At 40.8% G+C, this 22,760-nt stretch overlaps 2 protein-coding genes across 3 annotated transcripts in view; both read left to right on the top strand.

Moving 5' to 3' along the window:
• Positions 1–1,483: 1,483 nt before the first annotated feature.
• On the top strand, positions 1,484–6,708 carry dck (deoxycytidine kinase). Its single transcript, XM_080874534.1, has 7 exons — positions 1,484–1,702; positions 1,995–2,110; positions 4,167–4,360; positions 4,606–4,753; positions 4,909–5,024; positions 5,358–5,457; positions 6,054–6,708. The coding sequence occupies exons 1-7, from the start codon at positions 1,612–1,614 to the stop codon at positions 6,078–6,080; spliced, it is 792 nt and encodes a 263-aa protein (XP_080730660.1). The 5' UTR covers positions 1,484–1,611; the 3' UTR covers positions 6,081–6,708.
• Positions 6,709–6,878: 170 nt separating this feature from the next.
• The window catches only part of LOC308392153 (electrogenic sodium bicarbonate cotransporter 1-like), a 33,551-nt gene continuing 17,669 nt past the window's right edge, over positions 6,879–22,760 (top strand). For both annotated transcript variants that reach the window (XM_080875057.1, XM_080875056.1), the window contains exons 1-5: positions 6,879–7,199; positions 12,331–12,404; positions 13,275–13,442; positions 20,730–20,862; positions 22,589–22,749. In XM_080875057.1, the coding sequence (XP_080731183.1) occupies positions 7,180–7,199; positions 12,331–12,404; positions 13,275–13,442; positions 20,730–20,862; positions 22,589–22,749 (556 nt within the window). In that variant the 5' untranslated portion in view covers positions 6,879–7,179. The remainder of the gene's footprint in view (positions 7,200–12,330; positions 12,405–13,274; positions 13,443–20,729; positions 20,863–22,588; positions 22,750–22,760) is intronic.

Raw genomic sequence — 22,760 nt, 5'->3', positions numbered from 1 at the left:
GCTTTTCGTGTCTGTGTGTGTCTGTCTTTAAGAAAATAAAAGAAACCCAACTATTATCAAAATGAAACTTTCCCGGTTAGGTATTTTGAGTTTCTGAAATGTTTAAATCACATGGCACCATTATTGTGCAATAGCAATAATAGTATTGCAGTAAAGTGTACTGCAATTTATCACTTCCTTTGCCAATATGTGTTTTATCCAATAAGACACACTTTACTCTTTATCAAGGTGCCCTGGTCTTGTGGCTGTTTTTCAGCACAGGACCTGGGCACCTTCCAGTCATTGAGTTGACCAAGAACATCCCTGAATACTGAAGTATTCTGGAGTAATATGTGAGGCTGTGCAGCCAGATGATGATCCCAAGCTCAGCAGTACAATTATTGAAACAGGAAAGAATCAAGGTGCTGCAATGGCCCAGTCAAAGTCCAGACCTCAACCTGACTGCGATGCTGTTGAGAGGCGTTAAGAGAACTGTGAATAAATGTAAGTAAATGTCTACAAATCTCGCTGAACGGAAGCAAGGTCGTAAAGAAGAGTGGGCCAAAATGCCTCCACAACAACATGAGCGAATGATAAAGTCATAAGAAAAAGATTGCTTCAAGTTATTGCTGCTAAGAGTGGTTATACAAGCTATTCAGTCAAGGTGTGTAACATGGAATAACTGCATTTAAACTATAGTACAATGTTCTCAATGAAAGAAGACATCTAATAAAACTTAAATAGCCCCAAGTCTCTAAATTGACCTGCACTGCTCACGTAAATGCTGTGCGATGCTGCAAGTTTGTTATCAATCTCATGCGAAGTACATACAGGGACAGTCTTGCCGTCTATAAAGGCAGTTTATGTAGAGGAGAGCAATGTGTCATGATTTAATAAAATAGATGTGGCAATCAACACGAAAGGGTTCAGACAATTTTCATAGCGTGTTTGATGGGGTTTTTTCACTGCCAAAAGAATAAAAAAATATATAATACAGTTCAATGGGCTAAATATTGAACTTGGAGCACAGAAACAAACCATCAGTCTGATACCAATACCAGCGTTCTTATCGATATTATTGGTTTTTAGATCGATCCCCTGAATGACTTATTCATGGACTCTGGTTCCACCCACTTCTACCTCACATTGAGTCTTTAATGCAGTTCAGAGAAATATTTTGAACCTTTTTACTAAAAACATGTGTGTATTTTTTTATACTAAACAAATTTTACATATAAAATACAATGAAATTAGATATTTGAAAATACTGTTGGACTACATTATTGTAGATATCAGCATAAAAACAGTTGCACGGCTCACCAGTTACAACATTGAACTCGTGTTTACGCATCCATACGTGACAGACTTCATAATTTAGTACTTGAAAGTCGTGACAGCTCATTTGTTAAACATTTCTGAATGAATTGGGAGTTACATTTGTTTCTTCTTCTTCTTTTAATTACTGACGTAAGCAACAGCTGCTTCCGGGGCGGATACACGGCTGTGCTAACTTCCGCTTCCTAACGTTGAGCGCGAAATCTAAAACAACAAGCTGACATCCTAGCAGCTGCCGCAACATCCTAAGGAATATTTTAAAGATCATTTTAAAAATATTTAATAATTTTTGCGAAGATGTCTTTTACTCCAAAAAGGCCATGCCCAGACCCAATGAACGACTCGATGGAGAAGAGAATAAAGCGGATTTCTATCGAGGGGAACATCGGTGAGTGCTGCAGCTTATTGCAAAAGTCACATTTGACAAAACAAAAAGTTCAGTGTAAAGGTTTAATGTCCGCAGATGGATGTCAGGTGCTGCTCGGGGTACCTGTGTGTAACAGTATACAGCTTCAGACGATGTACTCCTAATGTACTACTTTTGCCGCCAATTTGCTACTAGACTATTCTTCTTCTAAGAAAATATTAAACGACATTGCACCTGTGTGACGCATAGCTAGGTCTATGCAGTACGCTATATGACACGAGTGAACTTTAATTTGTGCTTCTTTTGCGTTCAGCGGCAGGCAAATCTACCTTTGTTCGCCTCTTGGAGCAGGAGAGCGCGGACTGGGAGGTGGTACCAGAGCCGATCGCCAGGTGGTGCAATGTTCAAACAACTGGCAGCGACTTTGAGGTATTAAAATAAAATAAGATTCTATATTAGAGTCGTTTAAAAAAAACTTTTCTGATGTTTACATAAAATCTGCTTTCTTGTCAGTTTATGACAAATTTGTGAGTAATTTAATAACCAGCACATTATCGTGCATTCAGGAAGACGTAATAACTGGGGAGACTCCCCATCTGTATTTAGAGTGCAGCTGCTGTCTGCCCTTATACAGTATCTGCGTGGCCACACACCCAGAGGGACAGATAGTCCCACTGTGGGCGGATGAATGTATCATCATCATCAGGCCAAACATCTGACCCCCCCCCCCCCCCACACACACACACACACACACACACACACACACACACAACTGGCGACCTGTAACCTCACTTTCAGCCTAATATTCATGGTCTCTACATGCCATAAGGATCCCCCCACCCTACCCCCAGCTACCAAGCAGTGAGAGGGATATTGAAGGGATATTGAGATACTCTTCTCCATATCAACCAAAAATGCTTAAACAAGTGACTGGTGTGTTGCATTTGCACTGTTGTTATATTATGGATGACTGGATACAAGTTACCAGTCATTCATAATAAGTTAGGTAGATCCTTCATTGTTACCAGTTTTCATTCAGCCCAGCATCGCCAGCAGAGGTGGAAATCATCAGACAACCCACGATATATTACCACAATATGATGTTATTGTGATTTTTTTTTTTTATTATTATTTTGATTGTATTGCAGTAACATATACTGCAATTTATCACCTTTTTTCAAAAGTGATGTCCTCAAACGAGTGAACTTTAATTTGTGCTTCTTTTGCGTTCAGCAGCAGGCAAATCTACCTTTGTTAGATTTGCTAGATTTGTTCATAAGATTGTCAGTATCTGTCTTGTCCAGTATTTTCACTTTGTGCTGCAACACCAGATTATCGAGTATACCAACGCTGTCAGTAAAACCTGCCAGGAATGTTGCCATAAGACGGACAGACTAGGATCATGGTTGCAATTACATGCAAACTGTTTGTGATCATTCAGGAATTAACTGTGGAAATGGTTGAAAGCCACACATTTGTTGCCGTCTGCGTAGACAGGAAGTCACATTTATCTTTTTTACATTTGCAGAAAGGTTGCTTCCTATCAGGCAACTGGTGCAGTTGCCCTGCAGTCAATTAAAATTAGTTGTGAGTGTGCAACACCCTCAAGCTCAGGGTGGCCATTTAGTTACCACTAGTTGCAATTTGTTGCAGAATGTGGGGGGGAAAAAACCTACTGCTAGTGGCCAGTTTAAAGAAGGTAAACACTTCAAATAAAAATATATCATATCAGCTCACATGTACACTTTTTGTTGGTAATCCAATAAATAGTGCAAAATGGTGTCGGCACGCTGTAAAATGATAGTATGCAGGCACTATCAGAATACACTGCTTCTGCTGAACCATTCAAGGGTCCTCAACAAGTCTCCACTACTGCCACAACTTTTAAAGGCAGTGGTCAAAGCGCCCTCTGCCAGTCACTGGACCAAGTGTTTTTGGAGAGCAATGCCAGTGAGGAACAAATCAAATTTAGAAAAATGGTTTAGTGCTTTTCTTATTTACTCACTTACTAAATGTGGGCTAAGATGTTTATGGAAAAGCCAGCTTTGTTCAGCAAAAGACAAAGCTTAAATGATTTACAATACATCGGTAAATAATAATAACTATCACTCGTATATGACACATTAAACTGTATAAAGTAAGATGCCTCGGATTGTCTTAAAGGACCTGAGTTCAGTGCTTTAAAAAGACAGCATATGTGGCATAAAGTTGTATTCTGATATTTGCAAGATCTAAAAAATGTTATTTTGGGGAAAGGTAAAGAAACGTGTGCAAAGAGTTTCCATCAGTAGAGCTTGGTTGGTAAAAAATCAAATAGCTGCTGCTTTAGCCATGTATTCATCACATGCCTTTTTTTTAACAATGGGGCTATGTCACAGCTTACAGTGATTCACCTTTTTGTTACACATGATGACAAAAGGCTGCATTTATTATCTCTAAGTCATGAAGGTGTGTAAAATGAAACAATGGGATTTTTATGTTCTAGGAGCTGACCGCATCTCAGAGGAGTGGCGGGAACGTCCTGCAAATGATGTACGAGAAGCCAGGGCGGTGGGCTTACACTTTCCAGAGCTACGCCTGTATCAGCCGGGTGCGTGCCCAGATCAGATCAGCCAACGGGAAGCTCAGAGAGGCTGAGAATCCTGTGCAGTTCTTTGAGCGGTCCATCTACAGTGACAGGTATCGGACCTATTGATGAATATGTACGCTTGATAAAAATATTTTTCTCATAGAAATTTTCACTGTGAACACAGTGTAGGAATTTTTACCAGGCTTTAGAAACCTTTGTAAGAATTCACTTCTTTCCCACCACAGAAACCAGCCTCTGATTTATTTAACCCCTCAAAACAATTACAATTTAAAACATCCTGTGATAAATGAAACAGAATTGCTCATCCTTTTTTTTTGGATTCATTATATCTTAGGTACATCTTTGCAACCAACCTATATGAGAGTGAATGCATGAATGAGACCGAATGGTCCGTCTACCAGGACTGGCATGGGTGGCTGCACAACCAGTTTGGCAAGCACATTGAGCTGGATGGCATTATCTACCTCAGAGCCTCACCAGAGGTAACCACCTCCTTTGTACTGCACACGTTTATACCTAAATGACAGTGTCCTTTAATAGAAAGTTCTGCAATTTTCATCATTCATGATTTAAAAAAATTATAATAAAGCTCACAATAAGCAAAAAGTTCACAGTGTTCTTCTTCTTTGGTGTACAGAGATGTTTAGAGCGGTTACACCTGAGAGGTAGAGAGGAAGAGCAAGACATCCCTCCGGAGTACTTGGAGAAACTTCACTTCAAGCACGAGAGCTGGCTGCAGCACAAGACCCTGACGTAAGCAGACTGTTCAGTCAGAAACTGTGTGCATTTATATGAGGAAAACAGATGTACTTGTATGATAGGAGAGGCTTTGAATAAGCATTGGAAACCCCCTACTCCCCCATTCATGCAACAGCTGGAGGGGGGGAAGCGAAGGCTCGAACAGCGATACATGTGATCTTCATCTGCGTCATTGGCTTTGTGTGACGGGCTGTTTCTTTGCTCCATCATGTGTACATTTCCTTACAAAGTTTAATGTCTTCATTTCATTAAAAACAGTATGCAGTTTCCCACAGTGGGAAACTATAACATCTCTAACTGCATGTTCTATATCATGTCTTCCCACAGCATGGAGTTTGAGTATCTCAATGACGTGCCGGTCATGACGCTTGACGTGAATGAAGATTTTAAGGGAGATAAAATCAAATGTGCTAACATGATCGAGAAGGTTGGTACCGTTTCAGCCTGCGTAAAGATCAGAAATCATCAATTAATGCTTTCATTACTTTTCATATACTGTATTTCCATGTATGTTTTTGCACGTTTCAATAAATCGCTGCATCTGCCTCATTTTCCTAGCAAAATGGAAATAAGCAACGAGTGGCTCAACAGGTTTGAGCAGCACTGTGTCAAAACACAGTGCTGTAAAAAGATGTTTCAAATTTACTCGCTTGCTGTTATAAAAGAAGACAGTTTGGGCAAAATGCTGCATGAGACTGAGTTTCTTGTGATTCAGGGCTCAGTGATGCAATAAAATGCTTGAGCACTGGCATTGGTACTTTTACTCGAGTAAACACACACTGCGCTTGTTCATGAACCAGTTTCATGTTGATGCTATCAGCTGTGGTTAACTCAGGCACTTATTTTCACATCAGACACAAAAAACCCTGTTCCACACACAGCTTGGTGCTGTTACATAAACCCAACTGTTATCCAAGGAGGGGAGGGGAAAAGAAATCCAAAGTAATGATCTGTGCCTTTGTTGGTTTAGATTTTAATGCTAATTTGACGCCTTTTTTGTTTTTGTTTTTTGCTTTTTTGTAGGTCAAAGAGTTCTTGAGCACGCTATGAGCACCACCACAAAGAAAAGAGTGAAGACTGGATGGCTTTTAAAGCATAGACAATGACAGTTACTTGTCTGTTCAATAACTGAAAAGAAAAGAAATTGGGGGTTTTTGGTTGTTGTTTTTTTTAAGTGTTGTGTATTTATCAGCATTAATGTGCACAAATGAGATTGTAATGTATGTCCACTGATAACAATGACAGTAAACTTGTTTTTTTTTTTTCCCCACCGATTGCACAAAATCAAGTGTCACACGTGTTCTTTCTCCGCTCCAAATGTTTCTTGGCACTCTGTGCAGCTCTTCCAGAAGATGTCGCCAGTCTCCATTAAAGCTGCCCGGCTATTTCTGAGCGCTCAGCCTGCCTTGACCTGGTAGCTCCAATAGGATTTGACTAAAGCTATCTGACATTAGCTTCTTTCATTTTTACTTTTAATGCCTTTTTAAAAAGCACAGAGTAGAATGGATCACCAAGGTGGAAACATCTCATGACTTTTTGTTTGCTTTTGCTCTTTTTGGCAGTTCCGGGTCCAAAATAAATACCCATCCTCAGCAAGTGTTCAAATGAATTATTTAAGTGTAACTTTTAGAATGTTGTTAGCAGGATTTGTTTATATATTTCCTGTTAAGCAATAAAAAACTGATTTTGCATGTTTCTGTCTATGGTCAAAGTTGTTTTGATGAAGTAATGGGGAGCCAATTTGTCAAGTTTTAGTCTTCTGCGCGCCTCCCAGCGCTAATGGTCTGACCTCCGCCCCTGTGGCGTCACGCAGGAGGAGGGATGGTACTTTAAATATGGGGAAAGAAACGCTACACACAAAGACTCCCGTGGCACTTCCAAACAGGCGCTTTGGACAAGATGTTACCTTGGCCTTGCGTGTGCGTTTCCATTTAGATATGTGGATTGTGCGTTTCGCGTTAGGTTTGATTTGTAGGGTCGCAGAAATCATCCCAGCGAGATAGCCGCAGCTCACGTACTTTAGTTTTAGGCACTTTGGCTCCCAAAGCAGTTAGATTAGGCAACCGTTCTCAAACACGCACGACTCGAAACTGACGAGGAGGACAGGTGGACGCCACGCTGATCAGCCGCGAAGGGGAAACTTGTCACCATGAGTTCCGACAAGAGCAAGTAAGTGTCTGATCGTCAAGTGTTAACTTGTGAAACTAAAAGCTATGCACGTTTGAAGTTTTACCTCGTAGCTTTCGGTCCTCGGGTTTTTGGGGAGATTTGTTTTGTTGTTTCCTGTCAAGTGTTGAGTCGGTGAACGAGGCGTCAGGAATGTCGCTCACTAGAAAACGAAGTAGTCACGTTCAAAGCATTGTGCCAGTGTGCGTAAAGCTGGAACTTCTGTGGTTTCTGAGTTTAGTGGATCGCTGATGGCATGCCATAGTAACGCCACGTGCAAGCTATTTATAAGAGTACTGATCTTTCTGAAAAGCGTTCATTCATTCCAGCGACAACCTTGGATAGATAAGACACACACCGTGGCTATGAACGGGCTAATCTATTTTCCAAGAAGCTGTCGCTATTAATTAGAGAGGAGGAGAGCGCAAGGCAAGTGTCGGAGATGTCTTGCATTGTATCTTTCTGAATAAAGCCGTGCGTAATGCGTAGTGCGCTAGACTGCACTATCCCCGTGGCGGACGGGTATGAGGGGGAACCCTCCCCCCCCTCCCCCATCCCATCCACTGGGCCCAGTTGTATAGACTTCACAGTAATGTCAAACAGGGAAGATTCACGGAGTCTGCTCTTTCCTTACAAGCATCTCATTCACGGTAACAAGTTATTTTAGATGGATGTTTTTGGCTTGAAAATGTAATTGCATCGGAATAGGCGAGGCACAGTTCCTCAGAGCGAGCGTGACGCCCTCTCCAAGTAACAACGAACGAAACCTGAAATGACCTATTGTGCCGTGCCATGTGAGCAGCAGAAATAAAAGTGACAGCCGATTCCTCGTTCTTGTGTCTTTCCCGGAGACAGACGTCTGGTTTTGTAACAGGGAAACGTTTTCTCTATTCTTTTTGTTCTGTTTTACCTGCACCTGTGTGAGCGCCTGCTGAAACTTAAAATGCTCTTTTGTGTTCTTCCCGTTGATGCTTTGACCAATGTGCCATTGAAGGAAATTCCAAAAGTTAAGGCAGAGCTGAAGGGCACCGAGCTAACTTCTGTTTGGTTATTACACAAGTCAAATAATCTCTTTGATTGTACTGGTGATATGGCCATTTATTTGTTTACCCATTTCACTTCGCATTCAGGCTCCGCAGCGGTGTGGTAGTGGAAGTCACAATAGCCCCACTTGAGTGTTAATTGGGTGGCTATATCTGAGGAATATTAAGCTGAAAAGTATGTTGTGATAACAATACCAATATAATGGTTGTATTATTGCAACACTTTGATTAAAAATATATATAGGTATATGCTTCATATTATGGCCTACTCTCAGCCTGAGAAATTGCCAAATGGCCAATTATCAAGTTATATACCTAATGCTGATCACCTATATGTCTTCCTCTGTCCTTCAAGTAATGGTGCAGAAGTTAACTGCAACCAGCCAAATCCGCTTTTTTATGCTTGCCTGTTAAACTTTCATGTGGGTATTACCGCCCAGAAGATCAGCTTTAGCTCGAGTATCACTTTAAGGCTTGAAACTCACTGCTGTACACCTTTTTTCTTTCTTTCTTTCTTTCTTTCTGTTTTTTGCCCTGATGGCGCTGAGGGCATCTACCCTCATGGCCAACCAGGCTGGTTGGACTGGATGTGTCATTCTGTAAAGAGATGGGGATGATCCTTGATCCCAAACAGCTGATCCCGGCTCCTCACGCACTGACAGGTTTATCCAGACGCCTGAGGTCACTGAGAACTGAAGCAGAATCGAAAGTTCAGGAGTGAGAAATAGATGCAACTGGTCGCTCAGATCTTCACCCAGATTATTATTCTTATTATTACTATTCTTATTATTATTGATTAATCAAGAAGATAGAGTCATAGAAGGAAATGGGGGGGGCAAGATCAAGTCGATTTCCTGCATTTAAAATGACTTGAATGAGGAGATGTAGGATCCAATCGACTATGTTGACCTGATTTTAAACTCGGCGAGTCATTTTGACTTTTCTGAGTTATACCAAAAAGCAGATTTAAAGTTTCTACTCTCTTTGAAGCACTTACCATATTTCTTTTTCCATTTGACACCCAATTCAAAACAGGAATGATGCGTTCCCCTCCTGCATCCAGGATGTCTGTAAACCACCTGTGGCCTGTTTCTCATGGTTAGTCGAGCCCTGTCTGAGGCCACAGTGTGCAGTGATTAACACGGCTCTGTGAACTTGCCTTAGCCAGCAGTAAAACCTGAAACATGAGCTTTCTTTGCTCTTCTGTGTGCTCACCGGTTTCCCTGATGACCCTCTCTCTGTGCTACATGAGCTGCCTTCATGCATACTGCTGCATCACCAGTTCTTTGGTACCTGCTGCAGAAGTAAATACCCAAGCTGGGTTCTTAGAGAGATCCTGAATCGTAGCTCCTGTCTGTACAGCCATTGTGCAAGATTGAATTAAAAGGGCCAATCTCATGTTTTTATAGCGTGTCACTTCTGATCGTTGTTAACATGTCTGCTTAGGTACAAGGTACAAAGAATACAGCATGGCAGAACCCAGCTCTTCTAAAGTTGGTGCTATTTTCTGGATGCTCTGTCCTGGGATGGAAGACGATGAGGACAAGTGGAACAGAACACTCAAAGCAATCAAGGCCTAAATGATAGTGTTGACTCTATGTGCACGGAACAGTGCGGAAACCTCGGTCACTTTTATTTATTTATTTTTTTCATATTTAAGAAAAAAAGAGCAACAAAAAGAAGGTACAGAGGTTAAGGATTGCATATAAACTTGGCACTTAACCCAACCACTCCTCGACACCCATTTGATCTGGGAGCTGGTTGCATCTGTTATCATCAGTGTTGTGCTCCTATGTTCTTAGGGCCAGAGATCATATCCACTAGGGAGATCCAGATGAGCTCGGAGTGCAATCAAAGGAACACGTTGTATCCTTCCTGACTTTGTTTATTTAGCGGTTTTGCGCACTGCTCCCATTCCTTCTGTGCTGTCTCATCGTTGGCCTCACATTGTTCAGTAGCAAATTTAAACTGCTCACGTGTTTATTTTGCATTCTTTGTATGCATCCCGAAGCAAATATTTATTTTTGGTTTATTGGGGAAAAAAATGCTGCCAAAGGAAAAACACAAATTTGATTGTGACACGCATATTTAGTTTTACTGCAGTTTGACGCAGTAAATTGACACACAGGCACAGGGTAAGTCTTTACTTACCCTTTATAGCTCAACACAGTGGAATATAAAGGCAGCCTCTTTTTTTGTTTTGTTTTTTCATCTTTTTATGGTGTATTGTTTTCTGTATTCAGTGTTGAAAATAATTATCCACATTACCAGGTGAGCTAAGTAGCAAGTTGGAAGCAAGAGTGAGGGGTGGCTTGAGACTTTTTATCTCCAAGCAAAACATGACTGTCTACCTGGTGGAGCAAGCAAAGCAGTGAGACGTTTTTTGTAGTTGGCCACCAGGTTTGGAGACTGACTAGGCCACTCCATGACCTTAATGTGACCTATCCATGACCCATCTTCAGTGTTCTAGCTGAGGGAAGTAGGTTGGCACATGACCCCACCCATTGGCTCCTCAAAGTGGTGAAGTGGTCCTGTACCCTTTGTAGAACAATAGCCCAAAGCATAATGCTTCCACCTCCATGCGTGACTGTGTTGACGGTGTTCTTTGGGACGTACTTAGGATTTCTCTTCCTCCAAACATGACAAGTTGAGTTGATGCTGGTGAGGGTAGAAGTACATTTACCTTGTTGAGCAGGGGAAACCTGCGGGCACTGCAAGACCTTGATGCATTATATTGAAGTTTGTTACTGATGGTGTTAATTAACAAGCTCTTCCTGTGTAGTTTTGGAGTGATCCAATAGGCAGTAAAAGTTTAAATATAAAGCAAGTGCCAATCAGACATTTTGCACAGTGGATCAACATTTTGAAAAAATTGGTACTTTTCTGCATTCATCATTCCATCACTCTTGACAAAATCCCCAACGGTGTTTTACGGATGGCTGTAGACTCTCACTGCTGTACCTCTCACCTGACCTCTGATGTACATGTTGATGATGATTTGAAGCAAAAATTTCAAATTTAGATTCGTTATTCCATAAAACCGGATTTTTGCATTCCAGTTCTCATTTGATTTGGCATATGCTGGCCTTTTCTCCACGTTTTCCTTCCTTAAGAATGCCCTCTGGGGAGCCACCCTTCTACTGAGACTTTTTTCATTGTTTCTTAATGACATGACTTTGAGATACTGTTCATCTGCTACGGAAAAAAGATTGGGTATGCCACTTTTTCTTTTGCCCTGCATTTGTCCTGTTTCCTCAAATTCTTTAAGGACACACTGCAGACCATGATGAGATATGCAAAGATTTAGGTGATAGCTCTTTGGGACTCACCTTGTTGGTGCAAAAACAGTGTTTTATGCCTGTAACTGCCTTATCTTTTGGGATATGGGGACAAATTGTGTGTTTTTTGCAACAGACTGTTAGCAACAAAATGCCCTAAAGATACATTTTAAAATTGATTCTTTGCCAAGTTGTCTGTTATGTTTACACACAATACTGTTTCATCTTTTTTTTCAGTTAGGTGCTTTTTTTTTTATGTTTGAACGATTCATAGGTCAGTGTTAAGTGGCTTGCCAAAGAAGCCCTTCCTATAAAAATGGTCAATTACTAGACTGAAAATCAGTGAAAAAGCAACCAAAGTCCAAAGAACACATTTGAAAGGCATTCAGAAATCCTGGCGAATGATTGTTCAAGAGTCTGGCTTCTTGGAAGCAAGAATGAGGGGTGACTTGAGAGTTTTTGCACAGTACTGCATCCTTCAATAAAACGTCACTTACAAGCCTGAATAAAATTTGTGCTAACGTTAGATAGATAGATCTTGGAATGTAGATGTTACTTTAATATCCAACAACATTTCACACTGAATAAGAATCTTTTTTCAGGATTGTGTTTCACAGTAAGTTGAATTTCACTCCGATGGTCATAAAAGTGACATTACATTACAGTACTTTTTTTTTCTACTTTGGAGCAGCTGTGTAGAGGTGTGATAGTGGATACAGTGGTCAGAGGATGTTGAATATGGGGCCATAAGTCATCCTAACCCATGTCATGATCTTTATGTAACATTTTTAATTCTTTTTTTGTTCCTTTTAGAATGGAGGATGAGGCAGTCTTGGACAGAGGAGCCTCGTTTGTCAAACATATCTGTGATGAAGAGGAAGTGGAAGGTAAAGACACATTGCAGCCCACTATCTTTAGCTTTACGTGATAAGTGTAATGTATTCCCATTTTTTCCACACATACTATATGCAGTCCTGTGCAAGCAAATGTGAAACCAGTCATTTCTTTCACCCTCCAGAGTATCAGTGCAGAATTAGACATATAGGATAAACATTATCCACTTCCTCTAACGTTTCTGTACAGGAAGATGTCTCTTCAAGTTGTCTAATCCTGTCCAGTTCTGGCTGTCAGCTAAACCCGCAAAAGAATGCATCTGGAGACACCCATATGAATTTACTGAGGCATCCACATACTTCACGAAACCACTTCTTTTAGATGAACACAAAGCAAAAATACTTGGGGATTATGTCGAGCTGCTTGTGTGTAAGCAGTAGCTGCAAGAGCCTCCTGTGCTCGCCTGCACAGGAGTCTGAAAGAAGAGCGTGGTTTTGTGTTGGCCTTTTGTTTTCTGCAAGAAAACAAGGCTAACCATCAAGTATGAAAGATTATTTAACCCTAAAAGAAATGTTTGTGAAATGCATGGGTGAAGAGAGCTGCATCACTAACTGGGTCAGTTAATCTCAGTCTTCTCACACCCACTATTCTTTCTAATTACTTCCTGGAGACATTAAATCATCATTTCCTGTACGAGTCTCTGTGTAGGAAGTCACTGGCATTTCTTTAATTTTGCAATTTGATGGCATACTGTGAGAGGAAATAGAAATGTTTTAACATTTCACACTACATCACACTACAGCGGCAGTTTTTCTCCTGTCGGTGGACGACGCAGATTACCCAGTTTTTGGGATTAAAGTGATTTATTTTCTCTCCCGTGTTTGTCATCTGATCTGCTTGCTCTCTGCTTTATGTTGTGACAGGTCATCACACTGTGTACATCGGTGTCCACGTTCCCAAGAGCTACCACAGGAGGAGGCGCCACAGACGCAGGCCTAGCCACAAGGAGAAGCGGGAACGACCTGAACAGAGCGCAGAAGGGTCCAAGTCCGACGGGGAGAATGTAGACATCAGCGTCCTCAAACCTCTCAGTGAGTCGTGGTGACACTAACATGACGTTTAGTAAAAACAGTGTGCATGAAATCATCTATGAGAGCCACGTTGGTGATGGATAAATCGCTCCTGAGATGAGCTTTAAGTCATCTGGATTAAGTCCAGTGCAAATTACAGCCTACAAGATATCAGTTTTCCCTAGTAAGGAGGCAGAGCAATGAGGGGTGGGTGGGGTGCGAGGGGCTCTCTTTCTTTAAGCAGCAGCCTGCACTCAAGTGAATAAATGCAGCAGGGGAATGGGAACATGCTGAGCACTAATCTGAAAATGACGCTGGAATAGCTTAATGTGTGTAAAGTAAACAAAAGGGGGGGGGGGTGTGTGTGTGTTACCTGTCACCTGATGATTAAACACGGCACTCTGAGATTTGTGGGAAAGGATTCTCAGAAGCTAAGTGGTAAAACGGAAGATTTAGCACAAATGGCAAGATATAGAGATGTTAAACGAGATCCTTAAGACCAAATGACAAAGTAGTACAAGTAGTACTCTGTGTGGATGAAAAAAGACTGCAAGATTGTCAACAGTATTCTAATCTTACTGTTGCTATAGGGCAAATACACCCGGTCTGTCCCTATAGAGAGGCTTAGAAAGCTGACATGGTTGAACCATTAATCCCCTGATTGTTTTCTACAGCCTGAGGAATTAAAACAGACAGAAATTGCATTTAATGAGGAAGAAGGGACATTTTTTTAATTAGGTAAAACAGGTGGGAAAATCTGAACCTCACAGTCTTCAATGGCAACACTATGATTTGGCTTCAGTGTATAGTAAATGCGTGTAATTGTAATAGAGAGCCCCAAAGTTGTACCTCCTCTTGGGTAAATCATCGTTTTTGTTTTTAAGAGTCCCAAAACGTTACATCTGGTATGAGCAAGATTCACAATTATCATTACTGGAATTCACCATAAAATGATGCTGGAAACTGGTACAATAAGCTGGTGAATTTGTTGTGTGTGGTGGTGTCGGATATATTTGAGCAAGGGATTTGCCGCTTGACTCATCAGGGCATGTGTGAACAATGACAACAGGGCCACAAAGGCCAATAGGATCAAGGTAAACTGGTATTTCCACTGATATTTAAAGTTCAGATGAATCCTTAAAGGGTACCTGTTCAGTTTCATATTTAAACCTGAGACTCCAAATAGTTTCTTTAGGTGATCCGAAGTTCAGAATAACCCTTATTTAGCTCACTATCAAAAGCTAGTTTTTTGCCAGGCTTGCATCAGTACATGTATATCAGTAGAAGTTTACACAGCCAGTAAAAAAGGAAAGGGTACGACTTTCAACATGTTTTTATGGGTCAGGCACTTTAACTCACATTAATATCAATCATAGGGGCTTTTATTGGAAACATATACATTTAAAAGGAAAAGAATTGAAAGGCAAGGCAGCACTTTACATCAAAGGAATGAACGGCCCCACCTGCGATTCACAGCGACTACTTGATAATGATTCCTTGGACATTGCAAACAACCATGTGTTGTGACACATCTTTCACCCTCAGTTAATGGTTCAGATCAGTATAAGTGCGGCAGTTAGGAAATAAAAACTTGCCATTTCTTAAAACGTAAACCCTGTAGAGAGCGTTACATGTAAGGTGCGTATTTGTCCAACAGTCACCAAAAAGCACAAATGGCATTTCTCAAACGACCAGTAAATAAATCTAAATCTAAAACCATATGAACATGCAAACGTGTGCAAAAACTGGCCTCGATCATGCAGTTTCTGTATGGAAATGCACAGAAAAAGAAACAATATTTTTAATTTGAAGCAAATATTTAATCAGTCGCCATATAAATGTTGCAAATCATGGTAGCCCTAGGTAGTTTATAGAGTTTCATCAAGAATAAACCAATCGTACACACCGTACAATTATTCTAGTGGTATGATGATGATGCTGGGCTTTGGTGTAGACCCTGAGTTCATACATTGTGTAAAACAAGCTGATTTAGCTTGTATATTAACCCTTAGGTCAGCTTTCTTCTTGACTTGTAATTTTTGAACAGAGGGTGGGTGGGTGCAGTGCTTACGTAACCATCTTAAGGATATCCCCTTGTTTTGACATCAAATATCGCCCCCAACCTCCTACACAAGACCGCAATCACAAGTTGTATAAGCATTCAAAAGACTACAATCAAACAAAAGTTCAAAGACAGTGAGCAGAGTTTCATAACAATAGGCACCTTGTGTGGACAAATAATAGAGGTGAAGGTGAATAGAGTGATGCTATGATTTGGAGTGACACCATTGAACGAGGCATACTGGAAGAGGCGATCCACCAGGAAACTGTGAAGCATTCCAGAATTATTTGTAAGACAGCCAGTAGATTCATTGTTCCTCCTCCAACTGTAGAATGAAAATAGAAACCTATTAGTTTGAGAAACGTACCACAAATATAAATTTTCTGTGTCACCAAAGGACTAGTTTGTGAATTGTTACCTTCCTTCTAATCAGAGGGTTGTTGACTGGCTGCTCCAGTCTGCATGCCAAAGTATAATTGGGCAAGATATTATAGATTTAAGAGTGCTCTGAGTTCCCAAGCAGAGTAGAAAATCACCATGTAAGAAGGAGTCCATTTACCATTCCTTAAAGTACAGCCAGTTCCTAAAAGTAGACACGAGTTGGAGATTTAAAAATGAAATGCACGACTCGGGGTTGGGCTCCATTATCAAGAAACGGGAGAGAGTCTGAAGGGATCTGCATGAATGGGTGAATAAAGCACGAGTAGATACAATGATAGGCATTGTCCATTGACCACTTTTTGGCTTTGTTGACAATTTACAATTGCATCTTTCTTGGTTTTGCCGGCGTAACATTGAGTTGTCTTTTCACAGGCTCTCACAGCAGCCCCACAGCTGAGTAATCTTCTCTCCTCTGACGCTGTAATCCTCTGTTACACCTTATGCTCAGATGTAAACCAGCCTGAGTGCTTAGTCATTCAAAGGTGCCACAATATGAGAGGAGCTTTGTTCCCATTAATCTCTCTCTATCTACAGTAGGTGTCATGGGCCCTGCCTGATTACTTTCGGAGTCATGCAAACTCCACCGACTTTAAGTAAACGCGGAAAAAACTAACATCAGCTTACATAAGAATAACTTCTTTATCAATTAGTTGATTTTTTTTTTTAAAAATACTCTCAGACTTGTGACATAAGGTGACATAGAGACAGATATGTCTAGAGAATGCAATCAGAGACTGTAGTTTGTTTTCTCAGTTAGTAAGAGCTTTATTACTTGTTACATTTGGATAAAACTTATATAGCACCAAATTACAACCTGTCCTCTCAGGACACCTAGAGTAGCAACTAAAGTCATGACCTTACGGTTTTACAGAGAGAAATTGCTGTTTTGATTTTTTTTTTTTTTGCTGGATAGAGGCCAATGGCAAGAAGCAGCCTCAGGGAACATCTGTCACCACAACCGGCTGGGGTGAGGAGAAAGTGAAAAGATGAGCACAGAGCGACAACATTCACTAGTACAGCAAGTAACAACAGATCAGGAACATGCAGCTCCAGAAGCAACTATATGTGCAGAAAGGTTACGTGCAGAGAGAAGAGAAAAAGTTAATAATATGCAGTAGCACCATAAAATCCAAGGGAAGCAGATATTATAGGAGAGTTGCTAAGTGCATCATGTGAGGCCTCCCTGCAACTGGGCCTAATGCAGCAAAACTTATCAATGAAACTTGAACAGAAAAAAAGTGTTTGACACCTAATCTTAAAAGTGAAAAGAGTCTATGTTTCTTAAACCAAATTAGGAGCTGGTTCCACTGGAGAAGAGCCTGATAGCTGAATGCTGTGCCTCCCATCATACGTTTGGAAACTCTGAGAATCAGAAATAGGGCTGCACTCTGAGAGTCACGTGCTCTTTTGGGAATATAAGGTGCTACGAGGTCTTTAAGACACAATGGAGGCATGGTTATTTAGGACATACTCAAGTAGAGGAATTTTATATTTAAATCTTGATTTAACAGGGGGAGCCAACAAAGACTAACCAAAATGGGAGGAATCTCAAGAATTACAATTGTCCAGCCTGGAAGTAATAAATGCGAGGTAGTTTTTCACCATCACCCTGAGAAAGTATGTTTTTAATTTAAGTAAGAGTAAGAAGATAATAGAAGGCAGTCCTAGAGGTTTGTTTACTGTGTGAATTTTTCTGAACGAAAAGGACCTGATGTTCCTTCCTAGTGGTCTTGGAGTTTAAGGTACTTCCATCCAGAGAAAGTATTTGGTTGGATGGCATGTTTCCTAAATCTTTACAGCCAAATATGATCGCTTCACGATTCTGAATTTATTAGGAGAAAAGTACATGTCATCCAAGCCCTAATGTCTTTAACAAATAGTCCAACTTATTTACATCTCCTGGTTTTATAGCTGTGCAGAAGAGCATATACGATGAAAATTATCAGTTGTATCCTTTCTAGTATTTGTGATCTTTGATTAAAGCCATTATTTGTGATAGCAGCTCTTTTCTTTGGCTTTGCTTGCCAGAAGGACAACATCATTTGTCATTTGTAAAATGCCTTTCTTTGGTTACACCATTTTGATGTACTGTGATGGTATTTTCCTATCTAAAAATGAATTTAATGCAATGTTGAGGCCATCATTCTCAACTGTTCAGCTACTATAGTGATTTAATTTGTAGTGATTAAAAACCTTGAGCATTCAGATGAAAACTAAGAGTAATGACAGGGGCATGATTCATTGCAAGAAATAAACTTGTCAAGGGCTTTTCAATTTGGGTGTCAGAGAATAATAATAATAATAATAATGGATTGCATTTCTATATAAATGAGAGTAACGCTTAAAATCTTAGCTCTTGGGTTTTACAAATAACCCCATCTTAACTTACAAACCTAATAGCACTGTATCACCCCAAAAGAGCACTTTGCTCTCAGATTTAGGCTCCTAGGGAATTGAATTTAAAAGTAGAATGGAAGGCAGAGCCTTCAGCTTTCAGGCGCCTCTTCCGTGGAATCAGTTCCTCGTTAGATTCAGGAGACAGACGACCCTCTACTTTTAAGATTAGGCTTAAAACTTTTCCTTTTTGATAAAGCTTATAGTTAGGCTTCCAATGATGCATTTAGCATTTCTTCTCCACTCCCCTTTTTACACTATCTATGTGATTATATGCCACTCTGCATTTAACCATTAGTTATTATCAATCTCTGGCAATCTTCCACAGCATGTCTTTTGTCCTGTCTCCCTCTCCTCATCCCTAACCGCTCCCCCTCCCTGAGCCTGGGTCTACTGGAGGTTTCTTCGTGTTAAAAACTGGAGTTTTTCCTTCTCATTGTTGCCAAGTGTTTGCTCATAGGGGGTTCCACAGAGTTGATTACAGACTGGAAAATCAGTGGGCAGCAGGAGAGCAGACCTAACACAGAAGCTCAAACTGAATCTGTCATCCATATTTAAATGTCCGTTCTAGCTCACACACAACACACACACATAAACAAACTCCCACGTTCCCATACTACTGTATCTCTCTAAAAGAGCTTAACTGCAAACAGTGTTTGAAGGTTGAATAAGAGGGCAGACTCTACTGCGTGATGAGCTACTCTTGGCATAAACATTTTTTTCCCTCTTGAGTGAACCACCTTTTATATTTTTTTGTTACCCTATTAAATGAAGGTGTGCATGTTGCCTCTACCTGAGATGCTTTACTCTCCCTGTTAGGAGTTTTCAACTGATGTGTGCAAATGTCAAGCAGAGCTTTGGCTATGGGGGTTGTGCTGTCACAGAACATGAGCATACAGTGTAACAAGATTGTCCCAGACAACTAAAGCCCCAGTTGAAAGTGCACATACTGACAGATATATGTAGCCCTACACTTGTAAGATTTTCCACTGCTTTGACCGATCTAAACCCACATAATCCTGTTGATTCTGGCAAAAACTGTAGAGCAGACGACTCAAAAGTTGCGTGTAACCACAACAAAGGCCTGGTTTTCATTGGTAACACCAGCTGTGAAACGTAAGAGGCGAAGAGTGTTTTGTACACCATATGGTGTCAGTAAGTCATATTTGCAAAAGGACAGCAGAAAGGTGCTGTGGGTGTGAGGATCTCCTATGTTTTGGTTTTGCATCCTTACTGAAGGTTCATGCATGGGATCCTAAAGGTGTTTCATGCCCCTTTTGAGTCATTGGTCTTAACCTTCACATGACCTATTATTAGATGCGCTGTCTATATTAGAACAGTTCCAGCTGTACTATTTTAAAAACAAACAATCTAAATTAAGCTTTGGTGCGCTGTTTAAGGATTAAAAGGTTACAGGTGCCGTTACGTTCTTAAGCTATCAACCTGCAGAATCCTGACTGGTACAGTAAATCAAGGCACCTTCATAAATAGCCTCTTGTGTCTTGCTCTTGACCTCCACTTCGTTGCCTTACTTCATCGTTGCACAACTTTCGCAGAAGAGTTAACAAGAACAAGCAGTTCTCACATTTCATTTTGTCAAGATTCTTGTTAAACCCGGAGATTGCTGTTTTATTTTTGGTTATCAGAACAAGATCATAACTTGCATAAATAAACACTGGTTACATAATTTATTATGAATAATAAAAAGAAAAATCTATATGCCTAGGCTGTCTTACTGTGGAGGTCACATCACCTTTCTTGATGTCATATTCCTTAATGGTCTTCGTGTTTCTGATTGAAGTAATAGAAGTAGAAGATAAACATTCAGGGGAGGTTATCAATGCATGAGTGTGCTGATTTAAAAAAAATCTTGGTTAACTTTCTCAGAAGGAAGTAAAATGTGTTTTACTGAAAATCTTGTGTTGTCAGGCTGTTTCCTTCCAGCTAAGATAACACTGTTCTTTTTACAGGGTCATGTGCTTTCACCTTATTCGCAGCGCAATCTGCCCCCCACAAAATCTTTAAAGCTACCTGAAATGCTAAAAAACATACTATGTAACATCCCAACCAGGCTGCAGCTGTTTTGAATAGTAATTAAAACCTCTGATGTTTCTCTAACAGTGAGAGATGATATTCGAGCAGTTGCAGTTTAAGCAAGTCTGCTATGCAAGATATATTGTGGTCTCACGCTTACAGAAAATACTGTTTTGATGTCAGACAGATGCATGCCAGATTGTCAGACCAGTCAGCTGTTTGAGCTTTCTATTCTGTGCATGATTATGCAGCTGCAATTTCTTTCCTATGCAGGAAACCTTAAGTTCTGCACAGCAGGCATCTGTGTAGCTTCACACAATGACAGCAACTACACTGCTGATTTGTTTGTCCACTAACTCAATTCTTTCTGCTTGCAGTTTCTCCTGCTGAGAGAATCCGGTTTATCCTGGGAGAGGAGGATGATGGCCCACCACCTCCCCAACTCTTCACTGAGCTGGATGAGCTTCTGGAAGTGGACGGGCAGGAGATGGAGTGGAAGGAAACTGCCAGGTGAGCTGCTAAGGCAAATGTGCTTACAGCTTATCCCCCCCCCCCATTTCACTTTAAGAGCCATGGGAAGTGGCTCACCATCCCGTGACTGGAACACAATCCCTTATAAATAATCATGTTTTGTGTGTGTAGGGAAATAGGCAGTGCCCTAGTGAACTCCCAGTCTACTCTTATCTGATCGAGATCTATAGTACCTGATCTGTGAGACCCGGAAAAGGCAGCAACTCCCACATGATCAAAACAGGCCTCAAGTATACAGGGACATGTGAACTTTTGGCATGTATAAGTGGAATCACTACACTTGTTAATGGATTTCTTTTAATTCACCTGTGGCGTGCTCAGTATTACAATAAATCATCAGTTATTCCAGCTAATCAAGCTAACATTGTGCGACTTTCATATAGAATTATTATTTTCAAATGTTCCTGGAAGACTATCAGTAAATTTTATCTTAAACCTGACCTTCTCTGATTTGACCTACTTACCCTGTTCACTGCAGTGCTACTGATTACATGGGGGGGGGGCGTGTTACCTTGGTATAACTTACAGTGTTGGCTTTTGTCATGGATTAGGAGGTAGTACTTTATAATACACAATGGTTGTTGTTATTATCATTATTAAGCTAACAAACCAGCAGATATACAACATCATGAACGCTTCAACTTTGTTTGTCTTTTCTGACTAAATCTGATCACTGAGCAGCAATTAAATCAAATGTAAGACTGACCAGTTACTTAGTGTTTGAGGTAATCCTGAAGTAACGATTAATGTCACCTACTCTGACCCCTCAAGTAAAGTGAAGCTTCATGCTGAGGACTACCTTGTTACTTTAGCATTACGTTTCCATTACTTGCTATTCCTTTGTCCGACGTAACCAAGTAAAGGAATTCAGTGAATTCAAAAATCTCAGCACCTTTTGTCAGTTTTTGCACAGATAAGTGTTGTGTCAAGCTTTGTCTATGGAGCGTTCTTTGAGAAGCATCGAAACAACGATAAGGAGCTGTTGTGTTTTTCTGATTCTTTGTCTCATTTTGTAAAAAGAGCAATGGGATTACACGGAAGGACATGTAAGTGAATGCCTTAGGACTCGCATTGTCTCCGTGGCCAAACTCTTCCCACAGCAAGACGGCCCGTCACAGACACGTGGACCGCAGCCAACCAGAGAGATACTCTATCCCCAGTGGAAACTCCATCCCCAGGCCTCATGAGAATGGTTCTTTGTAGTGGTGACATCTGAGGCATTATTATTAAAAAGAGTCCTTGTCCTGAGCCTTACCTTCGAGGCTGAGCTTATCCGTGGCAACAAAGTTGAAACGTTAAAATGGGATCTTGTTTGAACGCCGTTTCCGAGCAATGTGTGGTCTAAAGTTTCCAGAGAAGGCTGTCACCATTCCAGTGAATAGCATGCTTTCTAAAGTCTAGTGATTTATTTTTTATTTCTACGCGTTTCTGCATCCCACATTTATGCATTGTGAAGTGTGACAGCTTCAAAACATTGCACTGCTGTTTTGTAAAGAGGACAGAATCCATATTGTCGCCATTTGTTTTCCGCCTTTGTTTATTTTTAAACCTCCGTTACCTTTGATTTTGACCTCAACCTTCAGGTTGAAGATGAAAAAAGATGATGGATCGTACATTCTTCTGCTTCTGAGCACAGTCACTTGTCCAATTCCGGTATGGTTCACGCATATTTTGCCTCTTCTTTATTTTCTCCCACTCTGACCAGGTGGATCAAGTTTGAGGAGAAGGTGGAGAAGGGAGGTGAACGCTGGAGCAAACCTCATGTGGCCACGCTGTCCTTGCATAGTTTGATGGAGCTGAAAACCTTTATCGAGAAGGGCACGATCGTGCTGGATCTGGAGGCCAACTCGCTGCCACAGATTGTCGGTGCGTGAGGT

Source organism: Rhamphochromis sp. 'chilingali' (assembly GCF_963969265.1).
Source record: "Rhamphochromis sp. 'chilingali' genome assembly, chromosome: 2".
In the NCBI taxonomy this organism is placed as follows: Eukaryota; Metazoa; Chordata; class Actinopteri; order Cichliformes; family Cichlidae; genus Rhamphochromis; species Rhamphochromis sp. 'chilingali'.
The sequence above is the reverse complement of the archived record's forward strand: the minus strand, read 5'-3'. Positions and strand labels throughout refer to the sequence as shown.

What these genes read in the sequence shown, in the direction of transcription:
- dck (XM_080874534.1), top strand. Translation starts at nt 1,612, where the DNA reads ATGTCTTTTACTCCAAAAAGGCCATGCCCAGACCCAATGAACGACTCG. An exon ending in CTGCAGCACAAGACCCTGAC is followed by an intron (nt 5,025 to 5,357) that starts GTAAGCAGACTG and finishes GTCTTCCCACAG; the next exon opens with CATGGAGTTTGAGTATCTCA. An exon ending in GTGCTAACATGATCGAGAAG is followed by an intron (nt 5,458 to 6,053) that starts GTTGGTACCGTT and finishes GCTTTTTTGTAG; the next exon opens with GTCAAAGAGTTCTTGAGCAC.